Genomic DNA, 16,469 nt, shown 5'->3' on the forward strand with positions numbered 1-16,469 from the left:
TCTTCCAATGGAAGCTTACCGCACTTTACTGCGCATGCGCACCGCTGAGCTGAAGCATTCACTCCAGTGACAAAAGTAGTCAAATCCAGTTTACTCAAAATAACGTAGTCTTGTACTTTTCTCAGGCCAAACATGTACATTGCTCACATTACTTGAGTTGGATAAACAATTTAGTGAGACTCAGGTGAAGGAAGCGCTCTGCTAATGTGCTGTTGTGGGCCTTCAAAATAAAAGCATGCGAGTGGAAGATTTTAAAATTCTTCGCAACTGAGGTGAAATTATTGGGGACTCTCTTCAATATTGGGGGGGACATGTACCCCCCGTACCCCCCGCTTCCTACGCCTATGCATCAACCCACCCTGGACAGGTCACCAGTATGTCCCAGAATTAAAGATACAGTAGGATTTAAAATGGAAGAGTTCAACAAAAAGCCAGTCTATCCTTCAATAAAATGTAGCAGAAATTATGAATGATTTTGCACGCATGCACAGACATATATATATTTAAAAGCAATTCTATACTTGACATGATTATGTAGAATGAATTAATGTTTCCCTGCTGCTCCGACCATGTTGAGTTTAATCACTTGCTTATTATGTGGAATGCAAAGTGCCCTGGACCTCTTCATGCATTGTACATGAGGTTAATAGCTCAGCAGCCCAGCTCAGCTGAGTTATCAAATTATGACTCTTTCTGTGGAGGTTGCACTTCTGCTCATATTTACGTCTGCGTCCCTCAGAAAAGCCTAAAAATAAACAAGTCAGTCATTTCCGACACTTCCAGCCAGTGATTGAAACTGCAGGGAAAAAAAGAAAAGAAAAACAGTGTAACAGTGGCAAACAGTGTATGTTTCATTTTAAGTGCAATCAAATAACGGCCGGCATACTGTATGTCTGCTCGACGCTTAAAGCTACCTTTGTGCCAGCATTTACTCAGTGTAAAATGAWAGAAGATAGCCACGCTGAACTAWCTACAACAGCATTGCTGCTATTTCATTTTATGAATGTAATTGGTTATTTGCCCCAAATGGCATGTAATGTAGTCTGTATGATACCAACAACTACTTTCTTTAGCATGTTGTGGCGATATCTCTGCTSCAGCTGCTGTTAGAAAACCTGAAGAGCTTAGATTGAGCTGCAGCTGCAAAACCTTTAACTCCATCTGGCCAAGGAGAAATGCTTTAAGAGTAGACATTATAAATTACATCTTTATCAAATGGGTCCATAGATTACTGAATGATTTAAAATAATAAATTACCTAATTTCAGTCAACAAACATCCTCACTTGCTGTGACTTGGGTTAAGTGATAAATGTGATAAATCTTATTACATATGGTAAATGTGATGAGATAAGATACTTTTTATTTTCATTTATATTCAATTTGTCATTTTATTCATTAATTCTGCAGTGGTAGCTATTTATTCTKTTATTTGCTGGAAATGATCATCAGTAATATTTTATGTATGTATTAGGACAAGACCTGCGACAGACTGGCGACCTGTCCAGGGTGACCCCGCCTCTCGCCCAAAAAGTTAGCTGGAGATAGGCACCAGCAACCCTCCCGACCCCACTAAGGGACAAGGGTGCAAGAAAATGGATGGATGGATGGATTAGGACAAGACAAAGTTCTTGGAAAACGTAGAAACTGTTTGGATTTTTTTTTATTTTTTTTAAAATATCGATGTATATCCCATGACGTATCTCAAATCTTTTTATGCCAGTTATTGGCAACATGGCGTAAAGCACCGAGCATTTCAAGCTATTTCTGCTTCATTCCAAATTACCTTCCAGTCTTTTGCTTCCTGGWGGTRACTGTATTTTATATTTTGATTGGCAAGCAGCAGGGTGCAGTTCAGCTGCTCCGGTTGGCAGTGACACCTGTGCTGAGTATTCAGATGATCATTTCCACTTTTTGTTACACAGAAACCCAAATTTAAGAGGAAAAAGTATTAAATGAAGTGAATATTAAGAAGCAGGAAGGATAGGGCCTAATGACATCTGCTGCTTTTGACCTTTTAACAGAACCTCATTTWAAAAAAATCTGAGCCATCCCTTTACATTTGCTGTACTGAGACAGATGGTTTAAGATTATGGGATTTAAGGGGCGTTGAATCTGCAACATAAGATTGCCAGGCAATCATTAACCTCAACTGGAAGGAAACATCAATGGACTGAAGTTACTCCATGTGACAATGACAGAAAATAGCATACCTTTGGCAAAAGCTCACTTTAATTTAGCCACATTCCATGTCATGATTATTGTGATTAAAAAAAGGCAAACAATCTTCCGACATCTGTGTTTTTTTTATATCCACAATTGTTTAAGTAAGCAGCATCACACCTAATTTCAAATYAATCCCAYTTTGATTTGTGACCTCAATGCCTCTTTGACCTAAAAATTAGGTTCAAGTTAAATTCATAATAATTTGAGTTTTTATTGCACAATGAAAAGTCCACAAAAAGGTTGACTTTCCAAAAACTGGAGCCAAGGAATTAGAAACCAATGATCCTGAAGGATTTAGTCTTTTTCGAGCTGGAAGCAGAAGAGAGGGAGGAAGACGTCAGAGAGACCGCCTGTTGTGTTTGATTGGCTGCACTCAAACACAGAACTTTAGAGGCAATTGGAAGCAACAGAAGAGGGGATTCTTGCCATAGCAACCAAAACAGAGCCGAACTGTTGCCATTTTGTCAAAATATTACTTTTTTTTTCTTATTTCTCTACATTTACTAAAAATAAATATACAATTGAAATTGCCTTTGTTGGCTGTCACCTAAACATATTTATAAAGTGCATCAATAAAATACTGAATGAGAAGAAAGCCCACAACTTTTATGTTGTGGGATTTTTGTAAATCAGACAACTATGACATAGCTACATCAACACTGAAGCAAATGTTTGGCAAGTATACTCTGTATTGTAGATGTGAGATTTCATGACTTGATAATGGTGTTCTCAGTGGGACTGTGGCTCCTGCTGCCTACCGTAAAGGTTTTTATTTGCTTAGGGGTGAATAGCCGATCCATGCTTGTGTGTTTGCTTCTCAGAAACTAGCCATCTACACACAAGAAAAGCACATCAAGCAGGGTTTCGGCAGCTTTGGAATAAAATAAGTTCTAAGTGAAAACGGGAAGCAGTCATTATCGTTGTCTTTTGGCCAATAATGAATCTTGAAAATCAGGTGTGCATTTATCAGCTCATTTATATGGAAATTAATATTCCCTACAGGGTCTTCTGTACCTCCTGGGCTTTGGCTCCCTCTACTTTAACTCAATTACAAGTAGTCTTACTGATAGGGAAGCATTCTTAATTGGAAATTGATTTAAAGGGAAACTTTACATGGCTTCACTTTGCTTCTGAACTCTGCTCTTCTGCTCCTTTATCGAATAACCCGGCGGGCATTTGGTAGCTTGAATAAGAGGTAGTTTTAGCAGGAAAGTAGGAAAGTAGTAGCCAAGCAGACAGGAATAGATTCAGCAACAGAGGAGAAGCTTAGAMGTAATTGAAAAAAGGCAAATGCTGGACTAAACTCAAGCTCCTTTTTTGGACAGGGAAACGAGAGGCTTTCAACCCTAAAMACACAGTTCCCATTGTTGAACATGATGGTCAAAGCATTATGTTGTGGTGCTGTTTATCATGCAATCTATGTAATGGCAAATACTTAGACCATTTTTTTTTCTGATTAAAATAATAATGAGGAAAATGTACATCTTAGCAGACAAGATGTGAAGCAAAGCAAATAAAACAAATTTCTCAAATGTGTCATATAGTATTGTTTAAAATTAAATGAAACAAAGAGGKAAATTCAGAACAGTCTCGTTCACAAGTGACCAAGAACAACAAGAATAGGATACAAAGAAAAGTCCCAATGGAGTAGGTTTGAAAACATTACCCAATTTAATAATACCTTAGAAAAGCACAAATAAATCATTATGTGTGAAAATTATGAATATTTGTACCTTAATTATATTTGCATGATTTGTGGTTGCATTGTGTTTTTCTTTCAGGGCGTTTGGGGGATTATTACACAATGGGAGCCTGTTTTTTGTTTTTCTTGTTTCTTTTTGAAAAATCAAATACCTGCTTCAGATTTTGCTGTGAGAGCGATCTAAAATTTAAAAAGTGCTATTATTCTTTGTTTTCCCCTTCTAAATCCTACTCACAGTTTCTCCATAAAGCAGGATTTCACATCCACTGGGCACCAGATGAACGTTTTGTGTTGTGCATTAAGCTTTCAATGTGACACAGGATGTTCAGAATYACRTCCCATAGACCTTCAATATACTCAGCATTTATGACATGATAGCTTCCACAAAACCTTGTTTGCAACAGAGCCCATGAGGTGAGTCATGGTGAGTCAAAGATGGCAGGTGGATAAAGAGCAATAGCCTCCTAATACAAACATGAGTGTGCAGCATATGGAAGGTTGAGTCAACAGTGAGGCAATCAGAAAACATCCTGTCAGTGGAGGAAGAGATGCATTACTGTTCAGTTTCATACTGATGAGAATGTTTTCCTAGCAGGCCTTTCGATCCTGACTTTTAAAATCATCACTTTGGTATTCTTAAAAAAAAAAAATTGGACCTTTGTAATAGATTTCCCAAACAGATTTAAATGATGTAATATTACCAAGACTATACAAAAACTCTGCAGAACTAATTCACCAACACTTTATGAGGTAGTCTTGCTTCAGCATCCATGCAACATTTAAATGCTGCATACTGGCTAAGACATAAATAATTGAAAAGCCAAATCTGTGATCTAAATGTAAACCAAAGGTCAGAACGGCCTACCTTTAAAAAATTTAAATGGCACTGAAAAAGGCTATTTCCGACAAAAAATACCCATATATGTTTAATCCATCAGTAATATTCTATATTTATTAATTATCTCAGTTTTAGAAAACAAAAAGTTGACAGATATGTGCTTTAAGAGCAGTAGTCATATTAATGCTCCATCCCATTTATTTACTCAATAAAGAGGCTTATTTGTTCTGGAGAGCTTGCAGCAGTGGGACATTCACAATAGGTTGAGTAAGCAAATCTGTGAAGGGGATAAATAAGCATACCCAGGTAAATAAATAAACATGCTTTGACCTTTTCTTTTGAGGCTGCATTGCTCGCTATTAAAATTCTCACATGAATTGTTGGCCCCACCCTGACTGATAACATTGGTCCTACTAGGTTCCAGTGTGGGACACAGTGCTTCTCCCATTGAAACACCAATTTATCTAATTATCTGCATAAGATGCATTGCTAAATTAAAAATCCACTGTAAGATGGCTTTCTCTGTAAAACAAGCTGGTAGGGCTGCATGATATCAGAAAACAACAGGATTCTGACGATAATGTCAATCCAATATATATTTTGCTCATTCATCTGTTTCTCTTTTGTCATTACAATGATTTGAACACTTGCTGTGACCTGCAGCACAGCAAGTGAGAGAGCTTCTATCAACTTCGAGGAATGTATTTGAATCATTAAGTGTTCATTTAATCAGTTTGAAATATAAAACTCATAGTATGAATATTGCATTCCAAAAAATATATATATATTGCAAGTTTTAAATGTGTTTTACATTTTTTTGCTGTATTTCTTTTGGCTTTTTTGCACTTGCCATTGTAGTTACAAATGGAATTTAACTGGAAAAAAATTTTCAGATTCTTCTGGTGAATTTTATTGTTTAGCATTTTTAGTTTCTGACATCCATCTCAAGCATCTGAAATCTTACTGGTCTTATACCAAACTGGCAACACATCTGAATGTCATTTAACCATAACTTAATAGAACAGGTCAAACCAAACAACAAAATATGAACAAAGAGACAGGCATAAGATTATTAATCTAATTTACAAATTCATGTAAATAGTCTACAAAATAAAACATGTAATACAGTGCAAATGAAAAGATTACTTAAAAAAAAACTCAATTTGGTACAACCCAGTGATGTCATCAGTGACATCATACAGCCATTTAAGCAGGAAATGCTGGGCCGGCTCCTCCCTACTCAGGCTGTAGCATCTAAAAGAGACAAACAATGGTGAGTAAAATGAAAAAACTAATACGTTACCAGAAATGTACCTTGAAAAACACCAAAACATTCATATTCATCTAATGGTTTAGAAGTGTTGTCTTTAACTAAAACATATGCAGACGTAGACTGCAACTTACTGCAGCCACAAACAAACTCAGGATAGTGAGTGAAGCAAAGTTACAACAGCACTGTTTAAAGAATTTAGACCAACAATAGACACATTTCATGAATCAGAAATATATTTAAGGGACAAGTTGTAAAACAAACTAAACCTTTTTGTCATAATGATTGTTACGTTTGTTGGTGATTATTGTAGCAGTTTGTAAAACCAGTCGTACTCGAACTTTCACGCATCATCACAATCCTAAACTTTAATACATTTATTGATTTTTTTTGACAATTAAACAATACGAGCAAAACTGTAATTATGTAGAGCACCCCTGAGTAACAACTTTATAAAACCACCTTTCACTGCGATAACAGCCTTTGCCACAGAATCTTGATTTTCATTAGCCTTGGTAACATGAACAGGATTTGATTAATAAAAAAAAAAAAAAACATTTCCATTTTAGGTCTGATGGTGTGCTTAGGATATGTTTGTAACTTTCTACCAACTTTTGTTTCAGTTCTTCCACTAACTGCTGACACATCTTAAAAATTATGACAAAGATTGTGACAGATTGTATGCTGAAGAGAAGTATAGATTCAATGTTAAGGACATCGCTGTGATCGATCTAATTTTCTGACCTATTGCTTAGGCTGCACCTTCTGACACCTTCAAAAGTGACACAAATTTAAATGTCAGCACATTAGTCTTATATGAACTATATGCCAATTCAATTAGAGATGCAAAACTAACTTTGATTTAGGGCAATTCTTTTCAAATGCCTCACATTTTATGTCACAAACTATTTCAAATGTTTTTAGTGAAGTCACAAACGGTTTCATCTGTTCAGATTTACCTCTAGCAGAAATCTCATTCGAAGTCTGCCTAAAACTGACAATACTTTGTGGTAGAATAGGAAATTATGCCAGAATGATTTATTCCCAGATACAAACATAAGCTGTAATATGATACTTAACCTCAGTCAAGTGTCCTTATTCTATCTTTGGCCTTGCAGCACTTGTGCACATGCTTGTTTTTGAGAATTTCTGTTGAAGCTGACATTTCTTGGACAGACTTTTAATTACACCTGCTTCTCAAAATTAATCAACCTCGACAAATCATCTCTGAGGTGAGGCTGACTGAACACAGGGGCAATATTCCCTGTAATGGAGAAGTCAAGCATATAATCATTGTTCGGAGTTGCTCCTTTTTCCCCTCAATGGATGGTGAGCTATAATTATCCTAAAGGGTTTCAAGACATCCTTTGATGGGTCTTGATAGCAGCCAAACATCAAGCTGAAAATGGAAAGCACGGCGTAATGAGGCTGTTTGTGACTGCCATCTTAAACAGAGATCACATCAGCACAGCAAGCTGCAGTTGCAGACATGTGATTTAGTACACAAAATGCCCCCCAAAAATTACAAAATTGCTTTGTGTTTTAAAATCTTGACGAAGGCTGTTGATTATTTCTGACCTGTGATTAGCAAGCGGCCTAATTACCATGCAACTCCCAAAACAAACCCGTATGTTGGTGCTCGTTTGTGTACTTATCGTCTTTGAACCGAACACACAAAATGACATTGTTGCAATGTCCTGAACATTATGCACTTGTGCTGCAGACAGACACAGTGGGAACAGCTTTAAGCAACATGATAATCAGAATTTTAGTGTCTCAATTGGACATGTTTCAAACTATCACGATATAGTAATACTTGTACTTTCTGCAATATTTGGTTTATTTTCTGACCCTTCCTACTCATGGTAGTACATTATACTTAAGCAATAAAATAATTACCATTTATTGATCCAAGAGCAAGGGCTTGTGGTGTTGAGAAATCTTATATATCAAACCTAGATCTTCTTAAATGCCACACTTTATTATATTACCCTGTTGCATACAATTTGAATAAGACTCAACCTCGTAATAGATGTAATAGCAAATCTCCAGCAATAGGCAGAAAAAGGGAAAATGTCTCTCTTCTGTTCTTAACCTGCAGATTCAACAGCTACGAAACGAGTAGCACAAACTGAGCACATACTCCTTCATGTAGCATCTAATTTTTCAGAATTTTCTCATTTTCACAATCTGATTTTTTTTACATATTGAGCATATGATATGGCATAATGTTAAAGTTTAATTATGATCTTTTTTTTTTTTGCAAAATACTTTAAGTAGAAAAACTTCTCAAAACCGATATTTAAAGTGTTGATGGTACATGTAACATGGTTCAAGAAGTCAATTATTTTTCCAACATCACCTACATACATATCAGCTTCATGAGGTATGAAGAGCAGAAAGTGAAATGTCTTTGTGGTTACAGTGACATATGCAGAGTCTGCAGAAAATGCTACTTTAATTTTTTCTGTTTTTCTATTTAATTAGAGAACAAAGAATAGCAACCATGGTATTATTAAGAAGAGCCAGGAGGCAGAGGCTGGTGATGTAAGCGATTATGCAACATCACTGGTCTTGTGAGGTAAATATGCTTTATGTTTTGTTTATCCTCCAGTGCATATTAGGATGGATGAAATCTCTCACTGTAAATGCTTTTGAGTCGTATAGTACACAGAAATTAATTTAATTACCTTTTTTTTCAATTATTTAAGTTTCTTTTTTTAGGTTTTCCATAATTAAAACACCTCAATATTTTTTGAGCACACAGTTTTCGACTAAAAAGTTGAGTTTGCATGACTTTTTTCTTTTAAGAAAATAGGCAGGTAACTGTTTTTAAATTTCTATTTAATAAAACACATTATAAGCTATTTGTGAATTCTTGAATAGCTCATCAAAAAGTGTTTATTGACATTACAGACATTACAGCAATTAAACACTTTATGTAACTTCACTTTCCTGCATGCCTTGCATGGCATTTTGTTGATTTATCTGAAGTAATGGCCATTTTTTTTAAGTTACAAAGCCTCCTTGCGATCACCCTAAATTTTAGCGCAATCCATACTTTCTCCATCACATTCAATTTAAGCATTTGTCTGATTCACTCTAAAACATTATTTTTGCTTCCAGTCAGAAAAAGCATGTTGGCATTATTACAAGATTACTTAAGACCTAAATCTGCAAGGGGTATTAATAATTGTGGGTTTAAATTTACATTCAAAAATGAGACGTGAGGCATTTGTTTTTGCATCAGCTATTTGGGTTTTTATCTAATTTTATTATTGTTCTAATTTATACTGTTCTCTGAAATATTTAGAATTCAATGTTAGACCTAAGTGACAGTATTTAATTATACTGCGTAGAGAATATAATATCAGGTAAGACATCTTTTTATATATAATCAGCTGTGGAATAACGTACTTTCACATTCTGTGAGAAGGAAGCGTGAGGGAAGCAGATATGCGGTTTTAAGAAGTAATTCCTGCTGAACACAATCAGATGAAAACTACATCCTGCTCGATATTTCCATTCCACGGCTTTATTAAAACACTGTATGCTCTGCAGTGCTGATATCAACAGTCGTGACATTTTTGCAAGGCGAGAAACAAATGTGGTTCAGACTCTGGTGTTGCAGAGAAGACAAATATTTCAAAAACGGGGACACAAGCCGACCAAGTGACCTCTAATGTGAAGCTGCATTTATTTTCCAGCAGCACACCTGCCAGGTTTGAAACGAGGTGGCCAGATAGCTGCAGGGGAAAAAGTCAATATGCATAATTAGATCTGAGTTTTGTGCAAAAAATACCGTAAAATGAGGCATTCGTGACTTTTTGAAGAACTATGAATAAATTAATAAAATCTGTAAATCTGAGAAACAGCGCAAAGTGATATAGTGAGTTCATAGTGTAACACACACAAATGACCCTTTTATTGATAATATGTATATCTCTTTCTTTGTTTTAGACTTAATATTATCTCAACAGTCCAGCTCTAACCATCAAAACTCTGATTATGTTGAATTGTGTGTTTACTCCAGAATGTTATAGTTGCTGTGCAGGAGCCTGCTGCAGGCAGGAGGTCACTGAGTTCAGCGGTGGGTTTGCAGGAACAGCAGAGGCTAACAGAGGAATAAACCCAGATGCATCCTGTCACGCAGCTTCTCTGTCTTACTTTTGGATGGAGCTACGGAGCTAAATTTATATGAATTTAAACAGCTAAAGCACTTCAGCTTTTGTGGTGGCACATCCCAACACAGAGGCTTTCTTTGTTGTACTAATAAAATGATTTTGTGTGCTGACTTGTTTAAATAGATAAGCACATATTTACTTTAAAAGTTTGACAAATTAAAATACATTTTATGCTAGCAAGTATGTAGGTATTTGTACATTGGACAAATACCTACTTTCGCTCATGGCCTTGAATTTCCTCTGCGATTAGTGGTATTGATTATATCTGTTTTACTCCATTGTTCCATTATATTTTGCATTGAGTTTATAATTTCTTTAACTTGTTGTGTGTTTGGTGTTTGTCATTTAATTATATGTATGGTTAGAGCTGTGTTCAGCACTATTTCAGCTATGGCTGGAGCTATGGCTCTTCATAAAAACAAAAATAAAAAAAAAAGTTGATGGAAAAAATAAATTGATTTCTTATTTTCTGTGACCTGAACCTAAAATAGATTCTTGTGAAATGTGGGAAAAAAAGTGCTATGAAAGTAGAAATTTAACTTCTCCGGATGGCATTGGTGCTAGTGGTTAACTGTTTTATGCAATTGTATGCAGTTCGGAAGGATTAAATACTTGAAACTCCTAATATCAGCTAATATTAACATTAGCTTTGTTTGACCAGACCAATAGTTCATCATCACTTCAAAATAAAATGCTACACCAAGAGAATCGACATGAATTGGCTCGATTGAAAAATATTGTTGTAACTGTTTTACTTTCTTAATGTAGACAAATTATGAATATTGTCCATATTTGCATGAGTTAACACAGTGTAAAATGTGTTAAATGAAGCAATCCTTAGGAGAAATTTACTCGAAGATAACTGCAATCCTCGGTTTTCCACACCAGCCACACGAGGTGGTTTCTGATCTCCTCGTATCTTTATGGAAAGAGTGTCAAGTTAATCCTCGTTTTCTGTAATATGTTGAAGTGGAATACTCCATTATTGTGGTTCGCCTCTGTGTCCTGATCATGCCGTTTCTCTGATTTAGAGCTTTGTAACCAATCGTTGAGGAGAAGGCGGGAGGAGAAACGGAGAGGTGGGGCGGGGCGCAGGGCTGGCTGGTTATTTTAGTTTTATCCCCCCCCACACACACACACACACACACAGCACCACGACAGATCCCCGCCACTTGTGTGTGGGCTGCAGCGAAGCGACGCTCCAAACGCGGCAGGATCAGGTTAAAAAACCCCCCGACTCATATCGATCTGCAGATGAACCACGAGTTCACAGCGCGAACGTAAAGCTTCCTCCTCTGCCCTCCTCCTGCTTGATGCCTGAGTTGTCTCGTTTTGTGGCCTGACTGAGAAGACCAACCTCCTTTAACTGCATTGCCTCTGCGTCTGCTGGCTTTTGGCTCCTCATTCTCCTCCTGTTACTGGCGGCTACCGTGTTGTGAAAGTGTGTGTTGTTGTTGTTGTTGTTGTTTGCAAAAAAAAAAAAAAAAAAACGGAGGGAAGAGAGTGGACCGACCTGACCGAAGTTGTTTTTCTTTCTTTCTTTTTGGATTTTTCTCCCCCTTCTGTTAAAGCTGCCTTCTTCTGAAAGAATCTCTGCTCTGTTCTGTAACTCATGAAATCAAGGAACTGAGGTGCGGGATTTGTTTCCATGCTCAGGAGTGGATCTTACTGGAGGAAGCAGGGAGAAGATGAAGTTGAGTAGTTTAAGTGGCCTTTGGTGCATAATCTGAGATGAGATAGACGACCTGCATCTGCAACGTTGGCTGAAACCATCCCGTCAGAGTGGARCATTTTCTATGGGCAACACATTAAGCTCAGGATGAGGTGCATTTGTGACTTTTTGAACTGCACCTAAGAGAAAGAGGGGGGGTCCCTCTGTACATCCTGCTTCCACAGGAAGAGACGCTTTTTCCCCCCCCCCCCCTTTTGCTGTCAAACGAATTTAGGGTTGTTGCATCAAAGTGAACACTGGGAAAACAAAGGAAGCTGATTTCCTTTCGCATCCTCCGTTTCACTCGCTTAAAAARCATTCGACAGATCGAGTGAAAATGAAGAAGTTTCGGAAGGTGCTGGACGGTTTGACCACCTCCTCTCCGGGGGGGACTATGGGSTCCCCATCGTGCGGCAGCGCGGCTGGGACTCCCACCGCGGCGCCAACTCCCAAGGAAATCGACGTCCAGGAGACGCTGGTGTCGGAAAACTTTCAGCTGTGTAAGGTAGGTAAATGCATTTAGCTGGAGGTCTGCAACATCAGGGACGGCGCAGAGTCGATAAAAGCATCGACCTGTTAAGACTTAATCTCAATCACATTTTTTTTTTGTTTTTTTGTTGTTGTTGTTGTTCATGTTTTTTGCCAGTGTTTGGGCGAATTTACTGGCATAAAAGCCCCTGAAAAGTTAGTTTCGAGTTCTGCAGCCGTTCCCGCCGCGGGGATCTCTAGTCGGCGGCATAAAACGCTTCAGCACCAGGGACAGCGATTCCGAACGAAACATTAAGCCTTCAGATTCTCCTCTGCTCTTCTGTTAGACTTCACGCTTTCAAACGAGGCGATTAGTTGACACGTGAGGCGCTTTTGTTTGCAGAAATGCAGCTCAAAACGGCCGTTTGTGGAGGCGCTAACAGTGCACAGTTCTGTTCAGGCTCCCGTCCCCATCTGTATGTGCAGCACGGCTCCCGACATGAGCATGCTGTGTAGCCGCAGTAGCTCACACACATGTGCTACAAACAGTGCAAAGGGAGTCAATGAATAGCAACCAAGCCGCGTTGCATCAGCAAGCGAGCACGAATGGTGTGGCAGCGATGACATAACTGGTGTCCCTCCCTTTGCATAAAAAAGTGCACATCAAGCCAGCGGAGGGGCCCTGCAGTGCTGTCCTAGCTGATGCGCTTTTCACTGGGAAGGAGGGAGAGAATGAGGGAGGGGGTGAAGCTTGAATGCATGGGTGSGGGTATTTATAGCAGCCGTGCATAGCAGCATAGCAGTTTTCTGAATGCATTTTGCTGCGTTTATTTATTTTTCCCCCCCCTCCTTTTACCCTCTTACAGAAACTGGGGTGCATTGTGGGCATGGCTGTTAATAATTCATTGAGAAGCCTGAGAAAAAAAAAAAAAAACACAAGGTGTTTTGCAGAGCTGGATTATTACTGGGCAAAGTGAAACTGGTTGGGGAGGGAGTGGGCTGGAGAASACCGAGGAGGGAGGTTGATTCACAAGCTGAGAAAGATGCTGCAGAGCACCGTATAGCAAGTAAGAGAATTTGCTAGAAGAGAGCAGAGCAATATAGACTGGTCCCATGCAGAAGGCTGCTTCCCCTCACTTAATGGCTCAATACATTGACGTAACTTCTCTTGAGAAAGCTGTGAACGCATTATATTACCTTAAAATCTACTGTCATCAATCATTTGTAGCATATTTTCCTGTTGTATGTGTAGATTTGGTKTCTTTTTCCTCCCAGCAACAGAGAAAATGTGGAGAGATGGGGGGCCTGGATGGGTCTTTGATGTTATTTTTCTATATTAYCTATAAGAATCAGGGTGGAATGAAAAGGTTGCATGTAAGATTGACACCGTGTTCTATGGTAATAGCTGCATTTTGTATCTCTACRGTGAGGATGTGCAGATATTTCTGCTCAAGCAGAGTATGGTGTTGTGCAGAATACAATAAATAAAACTATCCTTAACTTGGCTTTTTGTCATGGACGGAGAACAAACTGGTTTTACACAAAGGAACCCATCTTTCTGAATTTAAGTTCTACGAAGAAAACTGATACGAGTCATTGTTTGGATCAAACTGAGCAAGCAGAGAGAGCGAAACCTGTCTCTGGAATGTTCTAGCTACAGATTGTCTTTATTCTCAAACAAACAGTGGGAGAAACGAGGAAGATATCTAATTTTACCCTTCCATTCATTATCCCAAATAWATTTAGACAGGATCTAGACTTTCTGGAGTGGATGTAAATCTGTCAGCTGGTGCAGTACGACGTGTGGGAGGGTTTGGCAAACTTCTCAAAGTAGTCATGACTTCTATCCTCACTGTGGCRTGTAGGAAGAAGCATTAACTCATTTTTTTWATGTAATACAGTATTTTTGTTTACATCGGTTACAAAAACATTCTGGTTGARTGGTTATAGCTGAGATGCTGAAACAAGCTTTCAAATGAAGTCACTCTAAAGGTTGAAGCTAGTGAAGGAAATGGGAATCATGCTGGTGGGGAGGAGTTTCAGCGCATATTGATTTTTCTAAAAGAGGGAAATGAGTTAATTTTGTGATGCAGGTAGCAGGATAAAACATAAATACCCACCAAACTAAAACTCCACGGCACTAAGTGGCAGCTGAGATGTCAAATATCTATCCTTTTTTCTAAGAATTTTGAATCATGCTGCTTTATTTATTACTTGATAACAAACAACAAAGAGAACACCAAAAGTATGTTGTTTTTTTTAACAAGAGCAAAATCTTGATGGCAGTTAGTCACATGTATTGCCTGTGATTCAGAGTCTAAAGGTTATCTCACTTCTTCAAGGAAATGTTACTCACCAACATTTACGCGACTCTCAGAACACAGAGAAGGTCACACTGGTGTGTACTGGAGACATCAGTCACAACAGAGGGCAAAACGGTTACCAAAATACTAACAATCGTGTGATATTGTTGCTTAAGTAACCAAGAACTGTGCTTTTTTTTTTTTATTTTATTTATTTATTTTTTTTTTTAGCTTTTTTCAGTCCTTAACCCCTTGATAGACTAGAAAATACTTTGCAGAGTGATGCATTTCTCAATTTATTACCAGAAATATCAGAAAAAGAATTCAACTCTGATTAAAAATATATGTTATGTTTTTAACACATTTGTTTTTAAAATATAACTTGCAATCCTTTAATTTCACTTGAACTTATTCACATTTTGCCATGCTAAAACTCTCAGTGTTGATGAATTTTATTTGGATTTAAGTCAATAGACCACACAAGTACCACACAATTGTGCAGTTGTAGGACAATGGTACTTGGTTTTTGTTTTCATTTTACATATAGAATTCTGAAAAGCATGTTCATTTGCAGCTCTAGAAAAAAATGAGACACCACTGCAAAATGATCAGTTCTCTGATTTTACTCAAACATAGATCTATGTTCATTTTACTCAAACATAGATCTATGTTCATTTTACTCAAACATAGATTTATGCTTGAGTAAAATGAACATTGTTCTATAAACTGACATGTCTCCGAAATTCCAAGCAAAAATTTTGTATTTATTTGCAGAAAATGAGAAATGGTCAAAATAATAAAACATGCTGTGCTTTCAGATCTCAAATAATGCAAAGAAAACAAGTTTGTATTCATTTAGCAACAACAATACTAATGTTTTAACTCAGGAAGAGTTTGGAAATCAATATTTGATGGAATAAACAAGAGGTTTTCAATGGGGTTCAGTGCAGTGGACTATATTGTATATTGATCCCCATTTACTCTGATAACYCAAGACAAAACCCAKTGTAACAACTGGCTTCAAATGCCACCTAATTAGTAGGCTCTGTCAGTTTAGACCTACATCCAATTTAGTTTGTGACAACACATTGAAAATCACCAAATGCCTTCCATCCAGTCTCATTCATTTTMAGTTATTTTGYGAAAAATGATGACCAAAGTGCCTTATTTGGTTCTAGAAAATTACATAAAATCATTCAAAGACATTAAAATTTGTGACTGTTTTGTGATGTCTTAAATTCCTTATATGGTCCTACAAAACAGTAGAATACATAACTTTCACAGTTCGTGGGAAGTTTAATCTGTTGTGCCATATTCTGTGACAGAACTTTGACCAGGCATGACCAGGTTGCCAAAATTGCAATTATATGCCTTAAAGTGGAGTGTAGCCTGCAGTTTCAATCACAGTCATCAATGACACTGCCACTGAATAATGCTTCTTCTACATCTGAAAATGAATGAATTACTTTAATCATCAAGTTGGTACAATTTGATTTTAATGAGTGTCATTTAAATTTTTTGAAGTCTTTTCATCCAAATGACTTCATTCATATTGCATGTGTAACTCCCATTTACTCCATAACCTCTCTGAAGTGAAGTCCTGTCTGCRGAATTCTAAAAAAGGTTCCMATATTCATACTGAAATGAAGATTACCACTCTGATTATTCATGGGATTTCTGAATAACAAATTTAAGGACAGTGAATGGAAAAATCTAACCTATTATGGTGCATGAGCCATATTTTGAAGACAGAAGACCTTATATATATA

General features: G+C 37.4%; 1 protein-coding gene across 1 annotated transcript in view; it reads left to right on the top strand.

Moving 5' to 3' along the window:
- Positions 1–10,744: 10,744 nt before the first annotated feature.
- The window catches only part of stxbp5l (syntaxin binding protein 5L), a 134,930-nt gene continuing 129,205 nt past the window's right edge, over positions 10,745–16,469 (top strand). The window contains exon 1 of the mRNA XM_017309306.1: positions 10,745–12,434. Coding sequence (XP_017164795.1) covers positions 12,267–12,434 — 168 coding nt within the window. The 5' untranslated portion in view covers positions 10,745–12,266. The remainder of the gene's footprint in view (positions 12,435–16,469) is intronic.

This window comes from Poecilia reticulata, linkage group LG2, assembly GCF_000633615.1.
Source record: "Poecilia reticulata strain Guanapo linkage group LG2, Guppy_female_1.0+MT, whole genome shotgun sequence".
NCBI classification, from domain to species: domain Eukaryota; kingdom Metazoa; phylum Chordata; class Actinopteri; order Cyprinodontiformes; family Poeciliidae; genus Poecilia; species Poecilia reticulata.